Source organism: Ictalurus furcatus, chromosome 5, assembly GCF_023375685.1.
Source record: "Ictalurus furcatus strain D&B chromosome 5, Billie_1.0, whole genome shotgun sequence".
In the NCBI taxonomy this organism is placed as follows: domain Eukaryota; kingdom Metazoa; phylum Chordata; class Actinopteri; order Siluriformes; family Ictaluridae; genus Ictalurus; species Ictalurus furcatus.
Window position 1 is genome coordinate 31,784,898 of NC_071259.1, and position 17,769 is coordinate 31,802,666.

General features: G+C 43.6%; 1 protein-coding gene across 4 annotated transcripts; it reads left to right on the forward strand.

The window, feature by feature from the left end:
• Positions 1–190: 190 nt before the first annotated feature.
• edem3 (ER degradation enhancer, mannosidase alpha-like 3) lies at positions 191–17,650 on the forward strand. Of its 4 annotated transcripts, XM_053625937.1 has the most exons (21): positions 191–1,342; positions 1,429–1,474; positions 2,289–2,389; positions 3,094–3,133; positions 3,226–3,338; positions 4,610–4,763; positions 5,566–5,700; positions 6,623–6,728; positions 6,827–6,924; positions 7,070–7,195; positions 8,066–8,149; positions 8,241–8,324; positions 9,617–9,741; positions 10,119–10,308; positions 11,052–11,197; positions 11,759–11,903; positions 12,232–12,423; positions 12,636–12,801; positions 14,009–14,194; positions 14,590–14,637; positions 15,701–17,650. In XM_053625937.1, the coding sequence occupies exons 1-21, from the start codon at positions 1,251–1,253 to the stop codon at positions 15,988–15,990; spliced, it is 2,667 nt and encodes an 888-aa protein (XP_053481912.1). In that variant the 5' UTR covers positions 191–1,250; the 3' UTR covers positions 15,991–17,650. The 4 variants fall into 4 exon arrangements, with proteins under 4 accessions (XP_053481912.1, XP_053481914.1, XP_053481916.1 ...); XM_053625939.1 differs by lacking the exon at positions 14,590–14,637; XM_053625941.1 differs by lacking the exon at positions 14,590–14,637 and having other exon boundaries at positions 14,009–14,221; positions 15,701–15,832.
• Positions 17,651–17,769: the final 119 nt, after the last annotated feature.

Here is a 17,769-nt window from a genome sequence, read left to right on the forward strand (position 1 = left end):
TTTAAATCTCGTAATACTGTATATCAATTTAGTTCGAGATAAACAAAATCAAACCATTTAAAAAAAAAAAAAAAAGTAAAGAAAGAAATCTACTTCCGGCAACAGTTTGCTGACGTAACCGAATGCGCGTGTTACCCGGATGCGGATGTTGACGGATACATGAAAGAGCTCACAGCCACCAGCATCCGGTTATTAGCGGCTTGTCAGGGCGAGTGACAGCGTCCAGGTTTAACGTCTTTTCGCGGACCGAAACTAGTTGAAAGAAAGACGGATTTTATGCTTCAGGAGCCGTATTTTGATCGAAATGGACTCTTTAAATCATGGCTAATTTCGGCTAGCTAAAAACCCAACAAATCTATCTAAAGGCAACATCTGGATGAAAACAACCAGGACCGACCTGTCATCCTTTGGGGAGCGTTAACTGGCGCGACGAAAGGCTGTTAATGACAGTTTTCCAGCTGTATATTTGTGTTTTTACTTATCAAGCTATCCTTTTTTATTATTATTATTATTTATAAATCTGTCTAAATTTGTTTTTATGACGTTTAACTTCGAGAAGGACGTGTTGTTTTTGGTGTTGTCTCAGCCAGACAGATTTTTTAATACACCACGAACATGTAAAAGTAATTAATAAATCACTGGAGTGTATTTTCCTGAGATTAGTTTCCTTCAGTGCTGGATTGTAGTTGAACAAAACATTAAAAAAAATAAATAAAAAAAAAGGCAGGTAAAGGTGTTCATTTGTTTCCTGCTGAGCTGCACCTGGTTTAAAGCAAACCTCCAGGTGTATCCATGTTCAGTTTAGTTGTAGATGTGAGCTGTGTAGTTTTGGTCACGGTGTAGTTTTGGTCACGGTGTAGTTTGTGAGGAATAATAACCATGCCGGTGTATCAGGCGTATTACGCTGGGTCCGGGTGTCGCCGCAGGTGACGGAGGCAGGCAGGTGTGCTGAATCTCACAGGGTGAGGGTTTAGGTTAAACAAGATCGTGTTGACTTTTTCGATCGTCTGATCCGATTGAGTTCGTTTGAGTAAATATTCCTGAGCAAAAGAAAAGGCAAAGAGGAAGGACGTACGTAGCAGAACTCGTGGAACACTGACAGGTGAAGGTTTTGAAAATTAGTGGCGGTGTTATTTTTTTATTTACGGTGCTAAAACATTCGTAAGAGTGCCGAGTGAGCAGTGATGAGTCCGAACTTGCCGTAGTGTATCGACGTAAATAATAAAGGGGTTTGGACGCCTCGTCGGGCGATGATGTCACCCGTTTTCGTGCTGCTGCTCCTGCTCGGGTTCTCCGTCCGGTTCTCGGAAAGCATGAGCAGAGAGGAGAGGCAGAAGCTGAGGTATGCACTCGTTATTAAAACACCATTAAGGACAGTGTGTGTGTGTGTGTGTGTGTGTGCACTAACATGGCTGTCTTTCCTTCCAGAATTCAAGTGCTGGAGATGTTCGACCACGCTTATCAGAACTACATGGTACGTCAGCTACGTCATGGTTTCGCCTCGTTCTGAGGATTCTGTACGATTGTAAACCGTTATTGACGTGACCTGGGACGTGCGCGTGAAATGGCAGCGTGCGAGGAAACAGAAACGTGTCTGTGTCCAGGAAGTGAAAGCTTCAACGTACAGTAGAGATGATGATGATGATAGAGATGCAGATACAGCCCTTCCTCAGTTCTCCTGAAGAAGTGTGTGGTTAACTGGGTGTGCCGTTTGAGACACGCACGCAGCGGACTCGCGACGACGAGACGTTTTAACGACGTTTATGTAGAACGTGACTTCGCTGGGCTGGAAGAAAAAAAAAAAAGAGAGAGGACGGAACGACAGAAAAAAGGAAAAGCTGAAGGGAAGAAAGAAGGATAGAAAGTAGGAAGGGATGAAGGGGAAAGTAGAGCGAGAGAAAAGCAGACGGATAGAAGCACTGAAAGGGAGTGGAAGGAAATACAATAAGGGAAGGAAGTGAAGAAGAAAAAAAACACAGAGAGAGAGAGAGAGAGCGAGAGAAAAGCAGAAGCAAGAAAGGAAGGAGATAAAGAAGGACAGAATGAAAGAAAGAACAGAAGGAAGAGATGGAGGGATGAAATGGGAGGAGGGGGTTGACAGGAAGATTGAAATGTAGAACAGAAGGAGTTAAGAAAAGAGGTATGAAAAGATGATGGACAGAATGATGTGAACGATTCAGGCTGAAAATCTCTGTAGTATTTTCCTGAATTCTAAAAACCTGTGTCTTTAATCTTTTTTTGTTGTTGTTGACTCATTATCTCTCTCTCTCTCTCTGTGTCTGTCTCAGGACCACGCCTACCCTGCAGATGAGCTGATGCCTTTGACGTGTCGAGGTCGAGTACGAGGTCTGGAGCCCAGCCGAGGGGACGTGGACGATGCCCTGGGAAAGTAAGTCTGATAAACACACACACACACACACTGGCACATGTCCTGACTTCAGCAGCCTGCTTTACCCCAGAGCAGTGTGTGTGAGAGGCGAGTACATTAAGAGCAGGGGGGGGCGGGGGGCAGGGGGGGTGTAAACTTTTAAACAGGATGATCGGGGTAAACTGTAGATGTAAATATAGACGTGTAAATATCTGATGTAGCTTCTGAAGGGCAATACTAAATGGAAAAGGAGATCTTTAAACGAAATAATAATAATTATAATTTACATTTATCCTCCTGTTCAAAAGTTTACACCCCCCGCCCCCGGCTCTTAATGTATCGTGTCAGCTTCTTGAGCATCAGTGAAAGTTTGCACCTTTTGTTATATTCGTGTACGCGTCCCTCGGTCGTCCTCGGTGTGAAAAGACGGATCTCGACATCATATAGCCGCTGGTGGAAAGAGGCTCAAATATGCAGAAGATGGTAGGACGCAATTAGGAGATGCCTTTTTTCACCGTTTAGTCGCCATTTTGTCCTTTTCAAGTCCGTCAGCTTGGTGGAATTTTCTGGGCGTGGCTGAATGTCAGTCAGCTGCGTTGTGAACACGCTCGGTTATTTATGGATAGATGGCATTTATTAAAAGTCTCATAGTCTGAGTGCTGTGCGCTAGAATGTTCTTCATTGTGTGTGTGTGTGTGTGTGTGTGTGTGTGTGTGTGTTTATAGGTTTTCTCTGACCCTCATCGACACGCTGGACACTCTCGCGGTGAGTTCCACTCTAACATGCGCGTGTTTTTTAATGTTCCGGCCGAACGCTCCTCTGTGTGCTCATTCTGTTTCTCCTCCTGATGTGTCCAGCTGTTGAATAAGAGCGAAGAGTTTGAGGAAGCGGTGAAGCGGGTGGTGAAGGACGTACGACTGGACAATGACATCGTCGTGTCTGTGTTCGAGACCAACATCCGAGTGCTGGGGTGAGCGTGCCGATACTCGCGTTACTGAACACCGAGCAGTGTGTGTGCGTGTCCTTCTGAGACGAGAAACTTTTAAACCAACCAACAGTCCAGCACAAGACCAGCCATCTGGACCAGTACCTCTGTTTAAGTCCTTTCTTCCTGTTGATTCCTTTTAGTCCTCCTTCTCTTCCTTCTTTTTCTTTTTTTCCTTCTGTTTTTCCTATTTTTCTGTCTCTCTGTTTTTCTGCTTTTTATTCTTTCTGTTCTTATTGTCTTTGTTTTTTTCATTCTGTCCGTTCATTCAATTTGTCTGCTCTTTCTTTCTGTTCAGTTATCTGTCTGTTCTTTCCTTCTTTCTGTCTGTCTGTTATTTCTTTCTTTTGACACAATACGATGTGATGCAGTGATAGGACTGACAGGTAGGTACATAGGCCACACCTCCTTCATTTTGACTGACAGGTACATAGGCCACACCTCCTTCATTCTGACTGACAGGTGCGTAGGTCATGCCTCCTTTGCTAGGACTGACAGGTAGGTACATAGGCCACACCTCCTCCATTTTGACTGACAGATACTTAGGCCACACCTCCTTCATTCTGACTGACAGGTGCGTAGGTCATGCCTCCTTTGCTAGGACTGACAGGTAGGTACATAGGCCACACCTCCTCCATTTTGACTGACAGGTACATAGGCCACACCTCCTTTACTAGGACTGATGGGTACATAGGCCATGCCTCCTTTACTAGGACTGACAGGTAGGTACATCGGCCACACTTCCTTTACTAGGACTGACAGCTACATAGGCCACGCCTCCTTCATTTTGACTGACAAATATGTAGGCCACGCCTCCTTTCCTAGGACTGATGGTACATAGGCCACGCCTCCTTTACTAGGACTCACAGGTACATAGGCCATGCCTCCTTTACTAGGACTGACAGGTACGTAAGCCACGCCTCCTTTGTCTTTTTAGATTGTTTTATAATTATTTTTTATTATTAATGTCGTTTTTTTTTTCTTATTAACTTTTATTTGTTTTATTTTTCTGTGGACTGTGATTTTATATACAGCGCTTTGAGAAGCTGCTTTAAAGGCGCTTTATAAAATAAAGATTATTATTATTATCCTTTACTAGGACTGACCGCTACGTAGGCCACGCCTCCTTTACTAGGACTGAGTGAATGAACATGAACATTCTGTAGAGTGTCCAATAATATCACAGTTAAGAGGCTTCTTTTATTAGTAATTATGTTTTATTGTGTGTATGTGTGTGTGTGTGTGTGTGTGTATAGAGGGCTGCTGGGAGGTCACTCCATGGCGGTGATGCTGAAAGAGAGAGGACAGAGCATGCAGTGGTATCAGGACGAGCTCCTGCACATGGCTAAAGACCTGGGACTGAGACTCCTGCCTGCCTTTAACACCAGCAGCGGCCTGCCTTACCCCCGAGTGTGTATACACGCACACGCACACACACACACACACACGCGTACTCTGACCCTGGGGTGGATGTGCAGAGACACAATGTTTTTCTCGAGCTGCTTGAATAATCACATTATTTGCATGACTTATCTCCATTCAGCGACCGTGAAATTTCTGTCTCGGCCTCGTTGCCCCTTCCTTCCTCTTACGCTGTCTCAGTCACTCGCTGTAAAGTAAGAAATAGAACACTCCGTCTCGTGCTGCGATAGGAAAATAACCGACGACGGGGTCGCGTGACGCCACTCGATCTGAATTACAGCGCTGTAATTATCCCCACGAAGGCGATTATTTTCCAATAACAGCACGTCCTGCCTGAAGTGTTCTCTTCCTCTCAAACCCCAGCATTGTGCCAACAACAACGCATTTCATTTATTAAGGAATGACGAGTCATACTTTTTGATCCGTTTATAGTTCCATTCACATGTTGTGGAAGTAAACTCCTTCAACACCTTCCGACCAATCAGATTAGAGAATTCGGCGGTGCGACCATTTTTGCGTTTACTCGTTGGCTGGTGCATGCAGTTTAGCAGTGTTTACCAGCCAAATAAATGTTGTTTTTTAAACTCACCAAAAAGGATAGTTCACCTCAGCTATCGCCAGACAATTTCTCCTAACGTATATCTAATAACATGGCAGATTTGACTAGATTTAAAACAGGTTTTTTTTTTTTTTAATATTGCAGATTTTCCAGTAAGAGTTGATAGTAATGCCGCTAATTGTACTAACCGGGCCCTGTATTTATTACCGAGTGTTACTGCTGTCCTCTTAGATCAACCTGCGTCACGGGGTTCAGGGTCCTGAGACTCGGACAGGCACCGAGACGGACACCTGCACCGCCTGCGCAGGCACCATCATCCTGGAGTTCGCCGCGCTGAGCCGCTTCACTGGAGACCCCACATTCGAGGTATATCAAACATCAGTATAATGTCTACCGTGTCTAGTTTCACGTACCATCCTAGTTCAACTGAGCGTCATACGAAGCCCGATATTTCAGGCAAATAAATCCATTTTGGTAAAATGACGTTCGAGACGTATGTTTTTTTAATGCCTGTCGTTTTAATGCATGTCTGTCGTTTCACGGCAGACCGTGTGATCACCAAACAAACAAATCCGTCCGACGGATTTGTAGAAGTCGTTCACCCGTGAAGTGCGACTCGCCTTCCCCGCACAGCTCGTTTGCATTTAGTGACTCATAGCGTGCTTAGAGGAGCGGAAACACAACGTGACTGCTAAACGCTGAACGAGGTGGAGGTTATTTTTGACTCGCTTCTACGCCAATAAACGCGTCTCAGCAGTGTCGCAGCACCTGAAAATTTCAAAACCTATAAATGAATTCCAGTAAAGATGAATTTCGGACGATTCCTAGAATCGGAGCCGATTTATAAACCGGTTTTAATGCTCTGAAAAACATCACGCTGGGTTCAAACGTCCTTTCCCTCATAAGCTATCAGCTGAGGTATTTATTTACGGCTTATTTATTTTACGGCTTATTTATTTACGCGTTCAACGACTATACGTCGGCGTTTCCTTCGGCGTATTCGACGATCAGTTTTATTTGTATTCATTTATGGCTTTGTTTCTTTATTTTTCATTTTCTTATTTATAAATGGCAATAATTAACGAGTAAATGAATTCATTAATTAGGTTAATAGCATAATGAAATAAATATGAATATATAGTCGCTCACGTGTACAGTATGAAGTAAGGAACTCGACTTGTGGCATTTAGTAAATGATCTTTTTGGTAAAAATGGATCAAAGAGATGCGGATTTTCGGCGCGTTCAACGGTGCTGAAGATGTTTACGTGTTGTGTTTACGATGTCCAGGCCCATGCTCGGAGAGCCCTGGACTTCCTGTGGGAAAAGAGACAGAGAAACAGCAACCTAGTGGGAACAACCATCAACATCCACTCGGGGGAGTGGGTGCGCAGAGGTAGGGGGGGAAAGGGGATCCTGTTCCGGACTGTACCGTTATTCAGAGAAACCGTGACGTGTATTCTTGACGTATTCCTGTATTCTCTGTCATTGCAGACAGCGGCGTAGGAGCGGGGATCGACTCGTATTACGAGTACCTCCTGAAGGCTTACGTTCTGCTGGGGGACGACCAGTTACTTCAGCGCTTTAACATAGTGAGCCGGACCTTCTGTTATATAGAAACGTACAGATCCCTGACCTTGTGTTTTTGTGACGTGGGATAAATGTGGTGCTTGACGTGTTCTCTGCCCACCTGTGTGTGTGTGTGTGTGTGTGTGTGTGTGTGTGTGTGTGTTTCAGCACTACGCGTCTATAATGAAGTACATCAGCCAGCCTCCCCTGCTGCTAGACGTACACATCCACAAACCCCTGCTGCCCGCACGCACCTGGATGGACTCCCTGCTCGCGTTTTTCCCCGGCCTGCAGGTCAGGCGCGTCTCCTCTACGCGAGACCTTAATTTTAAAAGAAATAAATATAAATAAAACCAGACCTTTGGTCTCTTTTTAAAATTGCCTATGGACGTAACTCAGACGTTTTCTGACGTCATCGACGATTTACGGAAAGTCCGCCGTTCGTGCGAGGCGTGATCCACGCTGAACCCGCGGGGTGTTCGTAGGATTTGGGAGTTAAGAGTTAAAAAGGATGGGTAGTAAACAATTTTTGGAGAAGGTTAGCGTCTGAGAGAACCCTTATAGGTTCCCTGTAGAACTTTACACCAAAGGGATTCCTTAAAACAAACGCCTTTCTGGAATGCTCGAACCCTTACCCATTCGGAGAACCCTTGAGGAACCTTTTTTGTTTTGGTGGTACGTGGGTATGTTCTGTGCTGAGGAAAAAGTAATTGCTCCCTCCTGATTTTTGCATAGCTGTCACACTCGGTGGTTTCATATCCTCATACAAAATGCAATATTAGACAAGAGGAACGTGAGGAAACGCCAAATACCACAGCCAGATGTTTCTGGTGACTGCACATCAGTCCAGTTGAAGGAATTCTTTGCAGGGATTGTTTTAGTTCAGCCGAACCGAAGGGCTTTCGAGCGTGTACGCTCCTGTCCTGTAGTAAAACCTTCATTTTGTTTCTTTTGAATCGCTCAGACCGCTCGAGCCCGGGGTGTGTCACGTGTAACTGAACCCAATTATCAATTAGAGTATTTGATATTTTATGTCGTCTTTTGTCTCGTGTTAAATATCGTTCGAAGATCTGAAACGGTTACGTGTGACGAATACGCAGAAAGAAAGTCCCGTCACTGCAAACGTGACTTGTTTTTTTGGGTTCTTTTCCTCCCGTCTCTAAGGTGCTAAAAGGAGACATCCGTCCGGCTATAGAAACCCACGAAATGCTGTATCAGGTCACCAAGAAACACAACTTCCTACCTGAGGTAGGTTCCTCTTTATGAGCGACGTTACGAGCGTATCTTACTGTAACACTTAAGTTATGTCGCTTAAGCCCTGTTCGTTTCCTCCGCGTAGGCCTTCACTACAGATTTCAGGGTTCACTGGGCGCAGCATCCACTCCGACCCGAGTTTGCAGAGAGCACCTACTTCCTTTACAAGGTGCGTGTGTGTGTATGTCTATTTAAAAAAAAAAAAAAAAAAATTTTTTCAAGGTTGCAGGGTGTTTTCTTCAGCTCCACCCTGAGTACACGCAACCTGAGTAACGTCCTACAATAGCGCTGACGTTATCTCGGAACATTCGCGCTATCGGTGTCGTATTTGTGCTTCAGGGTGTTTGTACAGTAAGGTTTATAATGTCTTTTGTTTCAAGCTCCTGCTGAACAGGCTCTGGGTCCTCTTCACGTCAGCAGGTACAGACAGCGAGTCTTTATTGGAGTGAAATCGCAGATCCGGACGTCGTAGAAAAACGAAATCGTTTCACCGCACCTTTATTACGTCGCTCACCCGTAGATGGCTTAATTGTTTTATTATAAGTCTATATTTCTTCAGGTTGTACATAAAATTATTATTATAAACAAGGTCAGTCACGTTAATTAAGCGGATCTCTTAATAGATCTGGGTTTTCTCAGACTTCAGCGCAATTATGTTTTAATCGTAATTTTTTATAGTAAACACTTTCATATTAAATTTTTTTTTTACATAACATTATAATTATTATTAAATGTATACTTAATAATTTATGCATTTGTTTATTGAATATGGTAAAGAAACTACCATGTTAATAATTAATAAAACAGCAGTAATACTACTACTACTACTACTACTACTACTAATAATAATAATAATACATAGTAATAAGTGAAAATTAATTGAATGATTGATTAATTAATTGATTAATCATTATTGTAAGTAAACCAATAACTAAAATGAATAAAATGAAAGTAAATTAAACCTGAATGAAAAGCTTGATTTAATCCACCAAAGAAAAAAAAGAACTTAGCCTTATTTATTTGTTTGTTTATTTATTTATTTCCCGTTCTTATTCTTTCCCTCTCTTAGGATCTTAGGAGTGGCTTTATTAGTCCGTGAAATATGAAACTATATTGCTAACAAAGGGCAAAGGTGGGATGGTGGAAAAAAAAAAAAGCCTGGTGATTTTTTTTTTTTTTTTTTTTTTTTTTTATAAAAAGGGCGAGTAAAAAAAAAAAAATTGGCTGTCTGTGACTGAAGATAACGAGTTAGTTGCAGTGTTTGCAGAAATGGCAAACGTGATTTAAGATATAATTCGTTGCACAGGTCTATCGTTATTCGAGAGGAGCGTCCGGGCCGCACGATCCACAAAGGCCGTAAATCCAACCTCGTCATTTCTCCGCCGTTCATATAAACGTCCTCGTTTCTTATTGTTCCTGTCTTCCGTCCCTAAACGCTTCCTGACGTTCTAACTCTCGCAGGCCACCAGGGACCCGTATTACCTGGAGGTGGGACGCACCATTCTGGAAAACCTGAACCGCTTCGCTCGTGTCCCCTGTGGCTTCGCAGCCATGAAGGACGTGAGGACGGGAAGCCACGAGGACCGGTGAGACACAGTACTCATTTTTATCCCATGATGATATTGGACCAGGTGGATGAGGGGTCAGATCCCACACCCACTGCGGGGCCGTCGAGTCAAATACTCGATGAGACTCACGTTTTTTTGCCTGTAGTAAGAGATTATTGTAAAATCCGCTCAGATAATCACACACTCGTATATTATGACCATGTTATCTCGTGTTTGGTACGTCATGTGTCACATGACCTACGACTTTGTTTAGGCTACCTCCCTGGAAAACTAAAATAGAATTGATGTAGAAGGTCATTAGGCGCGTCAGAACTGGAAACGCAGACGTATTAGGGATTAAATCTGTGTTAAAGTGAACTGGAAGGACGTCGCGGCATTCCCGTTTTGTCTTTCAGCATGGACTCGTTTTTCCTGGCCGAGATGTTTAAATATCTGTTCCTGCTGTTCGCCGAGGAGGAGGATTTACCCTTCGACGTGGAGGACTACATCTTCACTACCGAGGCTCACCTGCTCCCCTTGTCGCTCTCGATCGCTCCTCGCTCACACCCGCCCCCTGCAGGCAACGCCACGGAACTGCACGCTACGGTACTGTACGCTACGGTCCATTACAGCACTTGAACCACATGGGATGATGCTTAGCGCTAAACTAATGTCTCGATCGAAATATAAAATACACAGACACGTGTCAGAAGGACGTAAATTCACAGTAGGATAATCACATAACCCAGTATCAGTCTTAGACGTCCTAGAAATTCGGTTTTCCTACTTTTGCAGGTTATGTTTACTTACTTTTAATGTAACGGATTACAATCATTTCATACATATTTCACTTAAGGTTCACGTCCGCTTAACTGTCGTCACGCAGTACGAGAGCGGCCTCTAGAGGCGACATAAGAACTATCGCTGATCAATTTTATTGTGTTATTTGTAGTGTTTTTTGTTTTTAATTCGTTTTGGACGTCTCTATTTTTATTTATTTAGAGTGTTCTATTTTTTTTTTGTTGCTCAGCTTGGTTGTATATATTTTATTCACTTTAATATTTATTATGTAATTGATATTTAGTTCCTTTTTAAAAAGTAGAGCACATTTCCATGGTGCAGTCAGTGCTGTTTTGTAATAAAGTTCAGCAGTGTTGAGTGTTTTATGTTTTTATTCAGTATCAATTTTAAAAATTATCAGTTGATTAATCGGTTATCGGCAGGTACGGTAAGTACCGCCCGACTTGGTTATCGGTATCGGTAAAATCCAGTATCGGTCGACCTCCATCTTCTTTATTAATTGAATGTAATTTCCCCGTCTCTTAACTCCACTCTTTCTACCTAAACAGGCACCGGCGGAGCTAGACGACTCAAACTTCGAATGGACCTGTCCCAACACCCGCCTCCTTTTCCCTGACCCCGCCTACCCACGCAACCTTCGGGAGCCAATCAGGAGTGCGGTGGACAAGAGTTGCCCCCGCCCCACACCCCCTCGGTAAGAATTCCTAAAGGTTTTTTTTTTTTTTTTTGTACAAACGCGCCAACGTGACAGATGCGGTGCTGACTGGACCCGTACGAGTTTTACTTTCTTACGTAAATGATAAAACACATTTTTAACAGCATGTTGTGCTGTTATAGGAAAATAATCAACAGTCTGTAGTGTTTTATTCCCGTTATACCACCGCAACTAGCCAGCGCTAACTATTTGTTGTTTATTACATGATACTTTACGAATTTATAGCTTGATGTTGTTTAACGTCCGCCATCACTTGCATCACAGCAGCTATAAACAGCTATAAAAGGTGTAAACTCGTCCGTTCTGACACTAGAGACTCCTTACGTCTCCTTACAGAAAACTTTTTTTGCGCGTAGCGTCCAATATGTGAGTCCCTGTGTTTGTATTTGATCGAGCGCATTGATGTAAATGTGGAAAAATAATCAAAAGCTTCTGACCAATCAGCTGAAAAATCGACTGAAAAATGTCTCATTATATAATGATGATGATGATGATGATAAAAATTATAATAATTATTATTCCTCTTTCTCTGTATTTCAGCGAGCCAGGAGTGGGTCGTGCTCCGCTGAGAGCTCAGGACTTCATGGCTAATAGTCCGGAGCACCTGGAGCTCCTGAAGAGGATGGGGGTCACGCTGATCCACCTGAAGGACGGCAGAGTGCAGCTAGTACAGCACGCCGCACAGGTACATCAGCTGATCCCCCACGCTATCCATCAGACCGGTGTTATTTATAATTAGTGAGCTAATCGTATGATTTTTTTGTGTGCGCGCGCGATTTTGACCCCGTGTGTATTGATTGAATTTAGTAAGTGGTTTTGTGATATTGAAGATGTTTAGCTGATCCATTGTTTCACCGTTGTGTTTTATATATAAAAAAAATCTTCCTATAAATATGATCTTGTGTTATAATATTATGTTATTATTTTCACAGTGTATGGCATTCGTTCCATTCCTATACATGTGTATGTAGTATTAATGTGTCTGTATAATGTCTGTACGTGTGTGTGTGTAGGCGGTGAGTGCCGTAGCTGCCGAGGACGGCATGCGCTTCATGCAGGAGATGATGGAGCTCTCCAGCCAGCAGCAGAAAGAGCAGCTTCCCCCCCGCGCCGTACAGATCATCTCGCACCCCTTTTTCGGCAGAGTGGTACTGACCGCCGGTCCTGCGCAGTTCGGACTGGACCTTTCCAAGAGCAACTTGGGGGTGAGTAGGTCCGAATTGACTCGGGCAGTAGCTAGAAAGCTAATCTAGATCCGGAATTCTAACTGTCTCATTACCCTTTGTCTTTACTAGAATGATCCCGACTATGACAAAGCAGCATTATTGTGCTCGTGTCTCAGCCAAAAGCAGGATTTAAAAAAATTTTTTCCCCCTCCGACGACTTCATCCTCTCTCTTTCTCTCCCTTTCTCTCAGGTGCGCGGTTTCGTGACGCTGGCCGAGCCTTACTCCGGCTGCGCGGATTTGAGCAACGCCGAGTTCGTGGCCGGCCGTATCGCTCTGCTGCAGAGGGGACAGTGCATGTTCGCCGAGAAAGCCAGAAACATTCAAAAGGCTGGAGCTATCGGAGGAATCGTCATCGGTGAGGCACACGGAGCGTTCTAGAAAGAAAAGAAAAAAAAGCAAAACATTTTACACTCTCTTCTAATTATGATGTACAGAAATAAATTCATTATACGTTCCAAATTTTCCAGTTTGTAACAGCAAATTTGGTCAAGATTTCCATGATAAATTCTCTTCGAACAAAATAAAGAATAAAATAAGCACGAGGGTGTGCATTTAAATAATAATAATAATAATAATAATAATATGATAGAAAAATCCAGTGTTCAATAAATAATTTAATATTAACAAAATTTGCTATAAACAATTCAGCCGCACAGTTTGTACGATTTGTTTGCTAAGCAACACAACAGGATTAAGATTAGACAGTTTTGGAGTGGACAGTTTTAATATATCGACGGGTTTAACGGCTTTGAACGCTGCTCAGCCAATCAGATTTAAAGAGAAAAAGGAACCATATTTCACAAACTGAGTCACACAGAGATGCAAACAAAAAGCTGACCGCAACCTGAAGTGGAACTTCATTTACAGTAATGTCGATTCGTTCATTTACAGTAATGTTGATTCGTTCATTTACGGTAATGTTGATTCGTTCATACACGGTAATATTGATTCGTTCATTTACGGTAATATTGATTCGTTCATACACGGTAATGTTGATTCGTTCATTTACGGTAATGTTGATTTGTTCATTTACGGTAATGTTGATTCGTTCATACACGGTAATATTGATTCGTTTATATATAGTAATATTGATTCATTCATACACAGTAATATTGATTCATTCATACACGGTAATATTGATTAGTTTATATATAGTAATATTGATTCATTCATACACGGTAATATTGATTAGTTTATATACAGTAATATTGATTCGTTCATACACGGTAATATTGATTCATTTATATATAGTAATATTGAGTCATTCATACACGGTAATATTGATTCGTTTATATACAGTAATATTGATTCGTTCATACACAGTAATATTGATTCGTTCATACACAGTAATATTGATTCGTTCATATACAGTAATATTGATTCGCTCATACACAGTACTACTGATTCGTTCGTATACAGTAATATTGATCAGAGAAGACCGAATTAAAACAGGGTACGGGTTTTTGACGCTATTGTGAGCTGCTTGAGTGTGTGTGTTAGTGTAGGGGAAATGACTCAGCAGCCCAAAAACATGACCTGTCATTTCCTACGTCTCCTCTCAGACGATAACGAGGGCAGCAGCAGCGACACGGCGCCGCTCTTCCAGATGGCAGGAGACGGCCGGAGCACCGGTGAAGTCACTCTGCCGCTCCTCTTCCTGTTCCATAAGGAAGGGAACATCCTGCTGGAGGCCCTGAAGGAGCACAGGGAGGTGGAGGTGCTGCTCAGCGAGAAGGCGCGAGACAGAGGTGAGACGTGAGGAGCCATGACAAGACGTACGTCCTCAAACAAGACTTGTCCACTTCCATAAAAAAATTAGGCCGCGTAGTTTGTTTGTGTTGTGTTTAACTTTGTCCCTAAATCAGAATGTTAAGTCTGTGGTTTTGGGGGCTGAGCGTTTCGATTTTAGAATAGTTCGATGAATCATACTAATTGACTCCAGTGGAACGGTACAGTTGCAAATTTTTTACTTGCAGGCTAGACTCAATCCGTCCCCTTCCTACCTTTCCCTTTCAGTCATTCTTTTGCTTTCACAATCAGTTTTTAACCGTTGACTTTCTTCTGTTCTCTCTCTCGCTCTTTCTCTCTCTCGCTCTCTCTATCGCTCTCTCTCTTTGCCTCCTCTCCTCTTGTGGATGAACAGAAGCCATATTTAAGGGAAAAGCCCTGCCGGGTGCCCTGTTGGATGGCAGTAAGTAATCTGCAGCTCTTCCTGCTTTTCCTCTTCATCCTCATCATGTATGTGGGTTTTCTGTCACTGTTTTCTGCTTGACTCACTGACTGACTCACTTAATAACTCACTCACTTGCTACCTGACTCACTGTCTGACTCACTGACTGTTAGATTGTCTGACTGACTGACTGACTCACTGAGTCACTGACTGATTCACTTACTATCTGACTCACTCGCGTAATATCTGACTCACTCACTGTCTGACTCGCTGACTATTGGACTGTCTGACTGGCTTACTCAGACTGATTCACTGGCTGACTCATTCACTGACTCGCTGATTTACAGTCTGAGTGTCTGAATCACTCACTGTCTGACTCTCACACTGACTCGCTGGCACACCTTTTGACTAACTGATTGACTGACCCACTGGCTCAACCAATGACTCATTTACTGATTCACCGAGATCACTGACTGCCTCCGTAGGACAGTATGTCTCTTAGTGAATCAGTAAGTGAGTCACTCACTGACTGACTCATTAACTCAATGACTGACTGTTTGATTCACTCAGTGACTCACTATCTGACTGCCTCACTGATCCACTTAATGACTCTAGCAACTAGCAAGGCACTCTGTAACCACTTTCTTGTTTTTTCTGCTCATCTTGCAACAAATTCCGTCTCTTGTGCCACGATTAATCCCGCCTCCTGCGCCACGATTGGCTGTTCTTACTAACGAGCAGTCTGCTGATTGGACAATTGAGAGACCAGATTGTGGAAAATAATGATTAATCTCCAGCAAAAAAGAAAAATTGTAGAATACGGTCGGTGAAACGTATGGCAGTATAGTGGCCGGTTGTCATGGTAACCAAGAAAGCTTAGCTAACATCACCTGCTAAATTTACATATACTTGTATCATGTTTCTTGGCTTAAAGTACAGTAGAAATGCGTTTATACTCCGATGAAAAGCGTGTTTTTATTCTCCGATCTCCAGAAAGCGGTTTCAGTTTCGCAAAACGTTACATGTTGCACGCCGGTCAGTGTTGTGTCGATTGACTGCTCTCCGTTCGTCTCTTTGCTCTCAGGTGCAGACGAAGCGGAGGAAGGGGAGGAGGAGGGCTGCTGCGAGGAGGACCACGATCACCCCGCCCCCTCATCAACACCTGACCAATCACAATCCACCACTCAGGACCAAGAGGTAGCGGGTGAGGAGGCGGGAAGGGTGGAGGAGGGGCTTAGCAACGACGTACCTCTGACCACGGAGGAGGAGGCTGTAGAGGACGAGGATCCTAACGACCAATCGATGGACTCGTTGATGGCCGATTGGCAGGAGGACTTGGAGGCGTTTAAACAGATGGAGAAGGACGAACTTTGACCTCGGACTCCAGGGACGGGTCGCAGAACAGAGCCATAATTATTTAAAGGAAAAACAAAGCCGCATTGGTGACACACCTGGCGCGCAGGACGGAAGACGAAGGAGTCATTCTCAGGTGCTTTTTCGGGAGCAGGAATGCTCACCTGTGCAAACGTACCGTCTTTAACCTCCACCTGTAACCAAACTCGAGACCAAACCGTCTCGTCTCGTCTCGTCTCCAGTCGCGTCTCGTCTCGTCTCCTCCCGTCTCGTCTCGTCTCCTCCCGTCTCGTCTCGTCTTATTGTACGTCTTCCTTCTTCCAAATCCGTTTATTAATCCCTGGGGTTGAGTGACTGGTGTCCATTTTAAGTGATTTGCAGACTGATCGGTGACAAATGAGGGGGGTGGGGTGGGGGGGCGGGGTTTACACGGCTGTTACGATTAAAAATCGTGGAAAATCAAAAGATCGTACGAACTCTTCGGAACGATTCGACTGTATGTATATACGTATTTGATGTCTGTCGTTTCTGGAACATAAGAATCAAACTCTTTAGCTCCGAGTTTTGCTTCTCGTCAAACTTACCCGTAAAGGAACGGTTCATCGTCCACCTCGGCGCCCGACCCCCGAATTAGCACGTGCGTATCGTGCATGAACACGCGTCACGAAAGTACCAACTAGACGCATGCGAAACGGAACTAAAATAAAGCTGAGGCTTTTCTAGAACACGATAAGCGCCTTGTCGGATATTAAGTATTGGAGTGAAATATTTTAACCGTAAGCTGATCCTGATCCTAATATCCAAGCTCTTCGCTGACGCCATATAGACTCGCGGATGTGGTTTAGAACGCCTGTAATCCATAAAATGAGCAAAACGTCACCGCGGAGCTGGACGCCGGGAACTCGCAGTGAGATTTTGCGTCGTTTTCGATCCTAGCCGAAAGCCTGAAGGCAAAATTTGTAACTACCGTTTATGCTTGTTCTTGCAAAAACGTTTATTCGTGAAGATTTGTTATGAGTTTTTGTGGTTTTTTTTTTTTTTTTTACACGGTGGGGGATTCCGTTCACAGCTGCTTGTCTAACACTAATTATATTTGTGCTGAGGTGAAAAATGTTCGATTTCATATTTCGGTGAACCGTTCCTTAAATACTCCATTTAACTTTTAACCCCGCAGCTTGTGTGTGTGTGTATGTGTGTGTTCTGTGTATTTTTGCGTTTGTGGGAGCCAGTAAGACAAAAGATCAACCCCAGTTGTCGACTCAGCTGCTAACTTGGGAAGAAGCGTCTAAGGACCAGGTCCTGTGTTTTGTCTTGAGCATTAATCAGCCCTAGTGTGTGTGTGTGTGTGTGTGTGTGTGTGTGTGTGTGTGTTTCCTGGAGAGTAAAAGGCACAAACTGAAAAGAAACGCAACCCTTCTTTCACCTGACCCCCTCGAACACACCTTCGTCCTCCAGGGGGCGCCATTTTCACACCACACACTGACTGACCAGAAGAACCCAGGAGCAGAGTACAGAACATCATAAACTGGATAATAAAAACAAACAAACAAACAAGAAAACCGACAACAAATGACGGTTTCACACTTTTTAAACCGAGACGATATGAAGAAATTTGTATGAAAAGGTGGAAATCCGTGCACTGTGTGCAATAAATGGTACAGGCATGTTTGATTTTAAAGAACGTCTGTGTTTTGTGGTCTGTTATCTTCGAGAGAAACGAAAGGTGAAGCAGCTCCGAGCATCAAGCGGGCGCGACACGTTTCGACAGCTTTACGGCGCGCTTTATCGCCGTTTATTTAG

What these genes read in the sequence shown, in the direction of transcription:
- edem3 (XM_053625937.1), top strand. Translation starts at nt 1,251, where the DNA reads ATGATGTCACCCGTTTTCGTGCTGCTGCTCCTGCTCGGGTTCTCCGTC. An exon ending in GTGGACGATGCCCTGGGAAA is followed by an intron (nt 2,390 to 3,093) that starts GTAAGTCTGATA and finishes GTGTGTTTATAG; the next exon opens with GTTTTCTCTGACCCTCATCG. An exon ending in CCACGGAACTGCACGCTACG is followed by an intron (nt 10,309 to 11,051) that starts GTACTGTACGCT and finishes CTACCTAAACAG; the next exon opens with GCACCGGCGGAGCTAGACGA.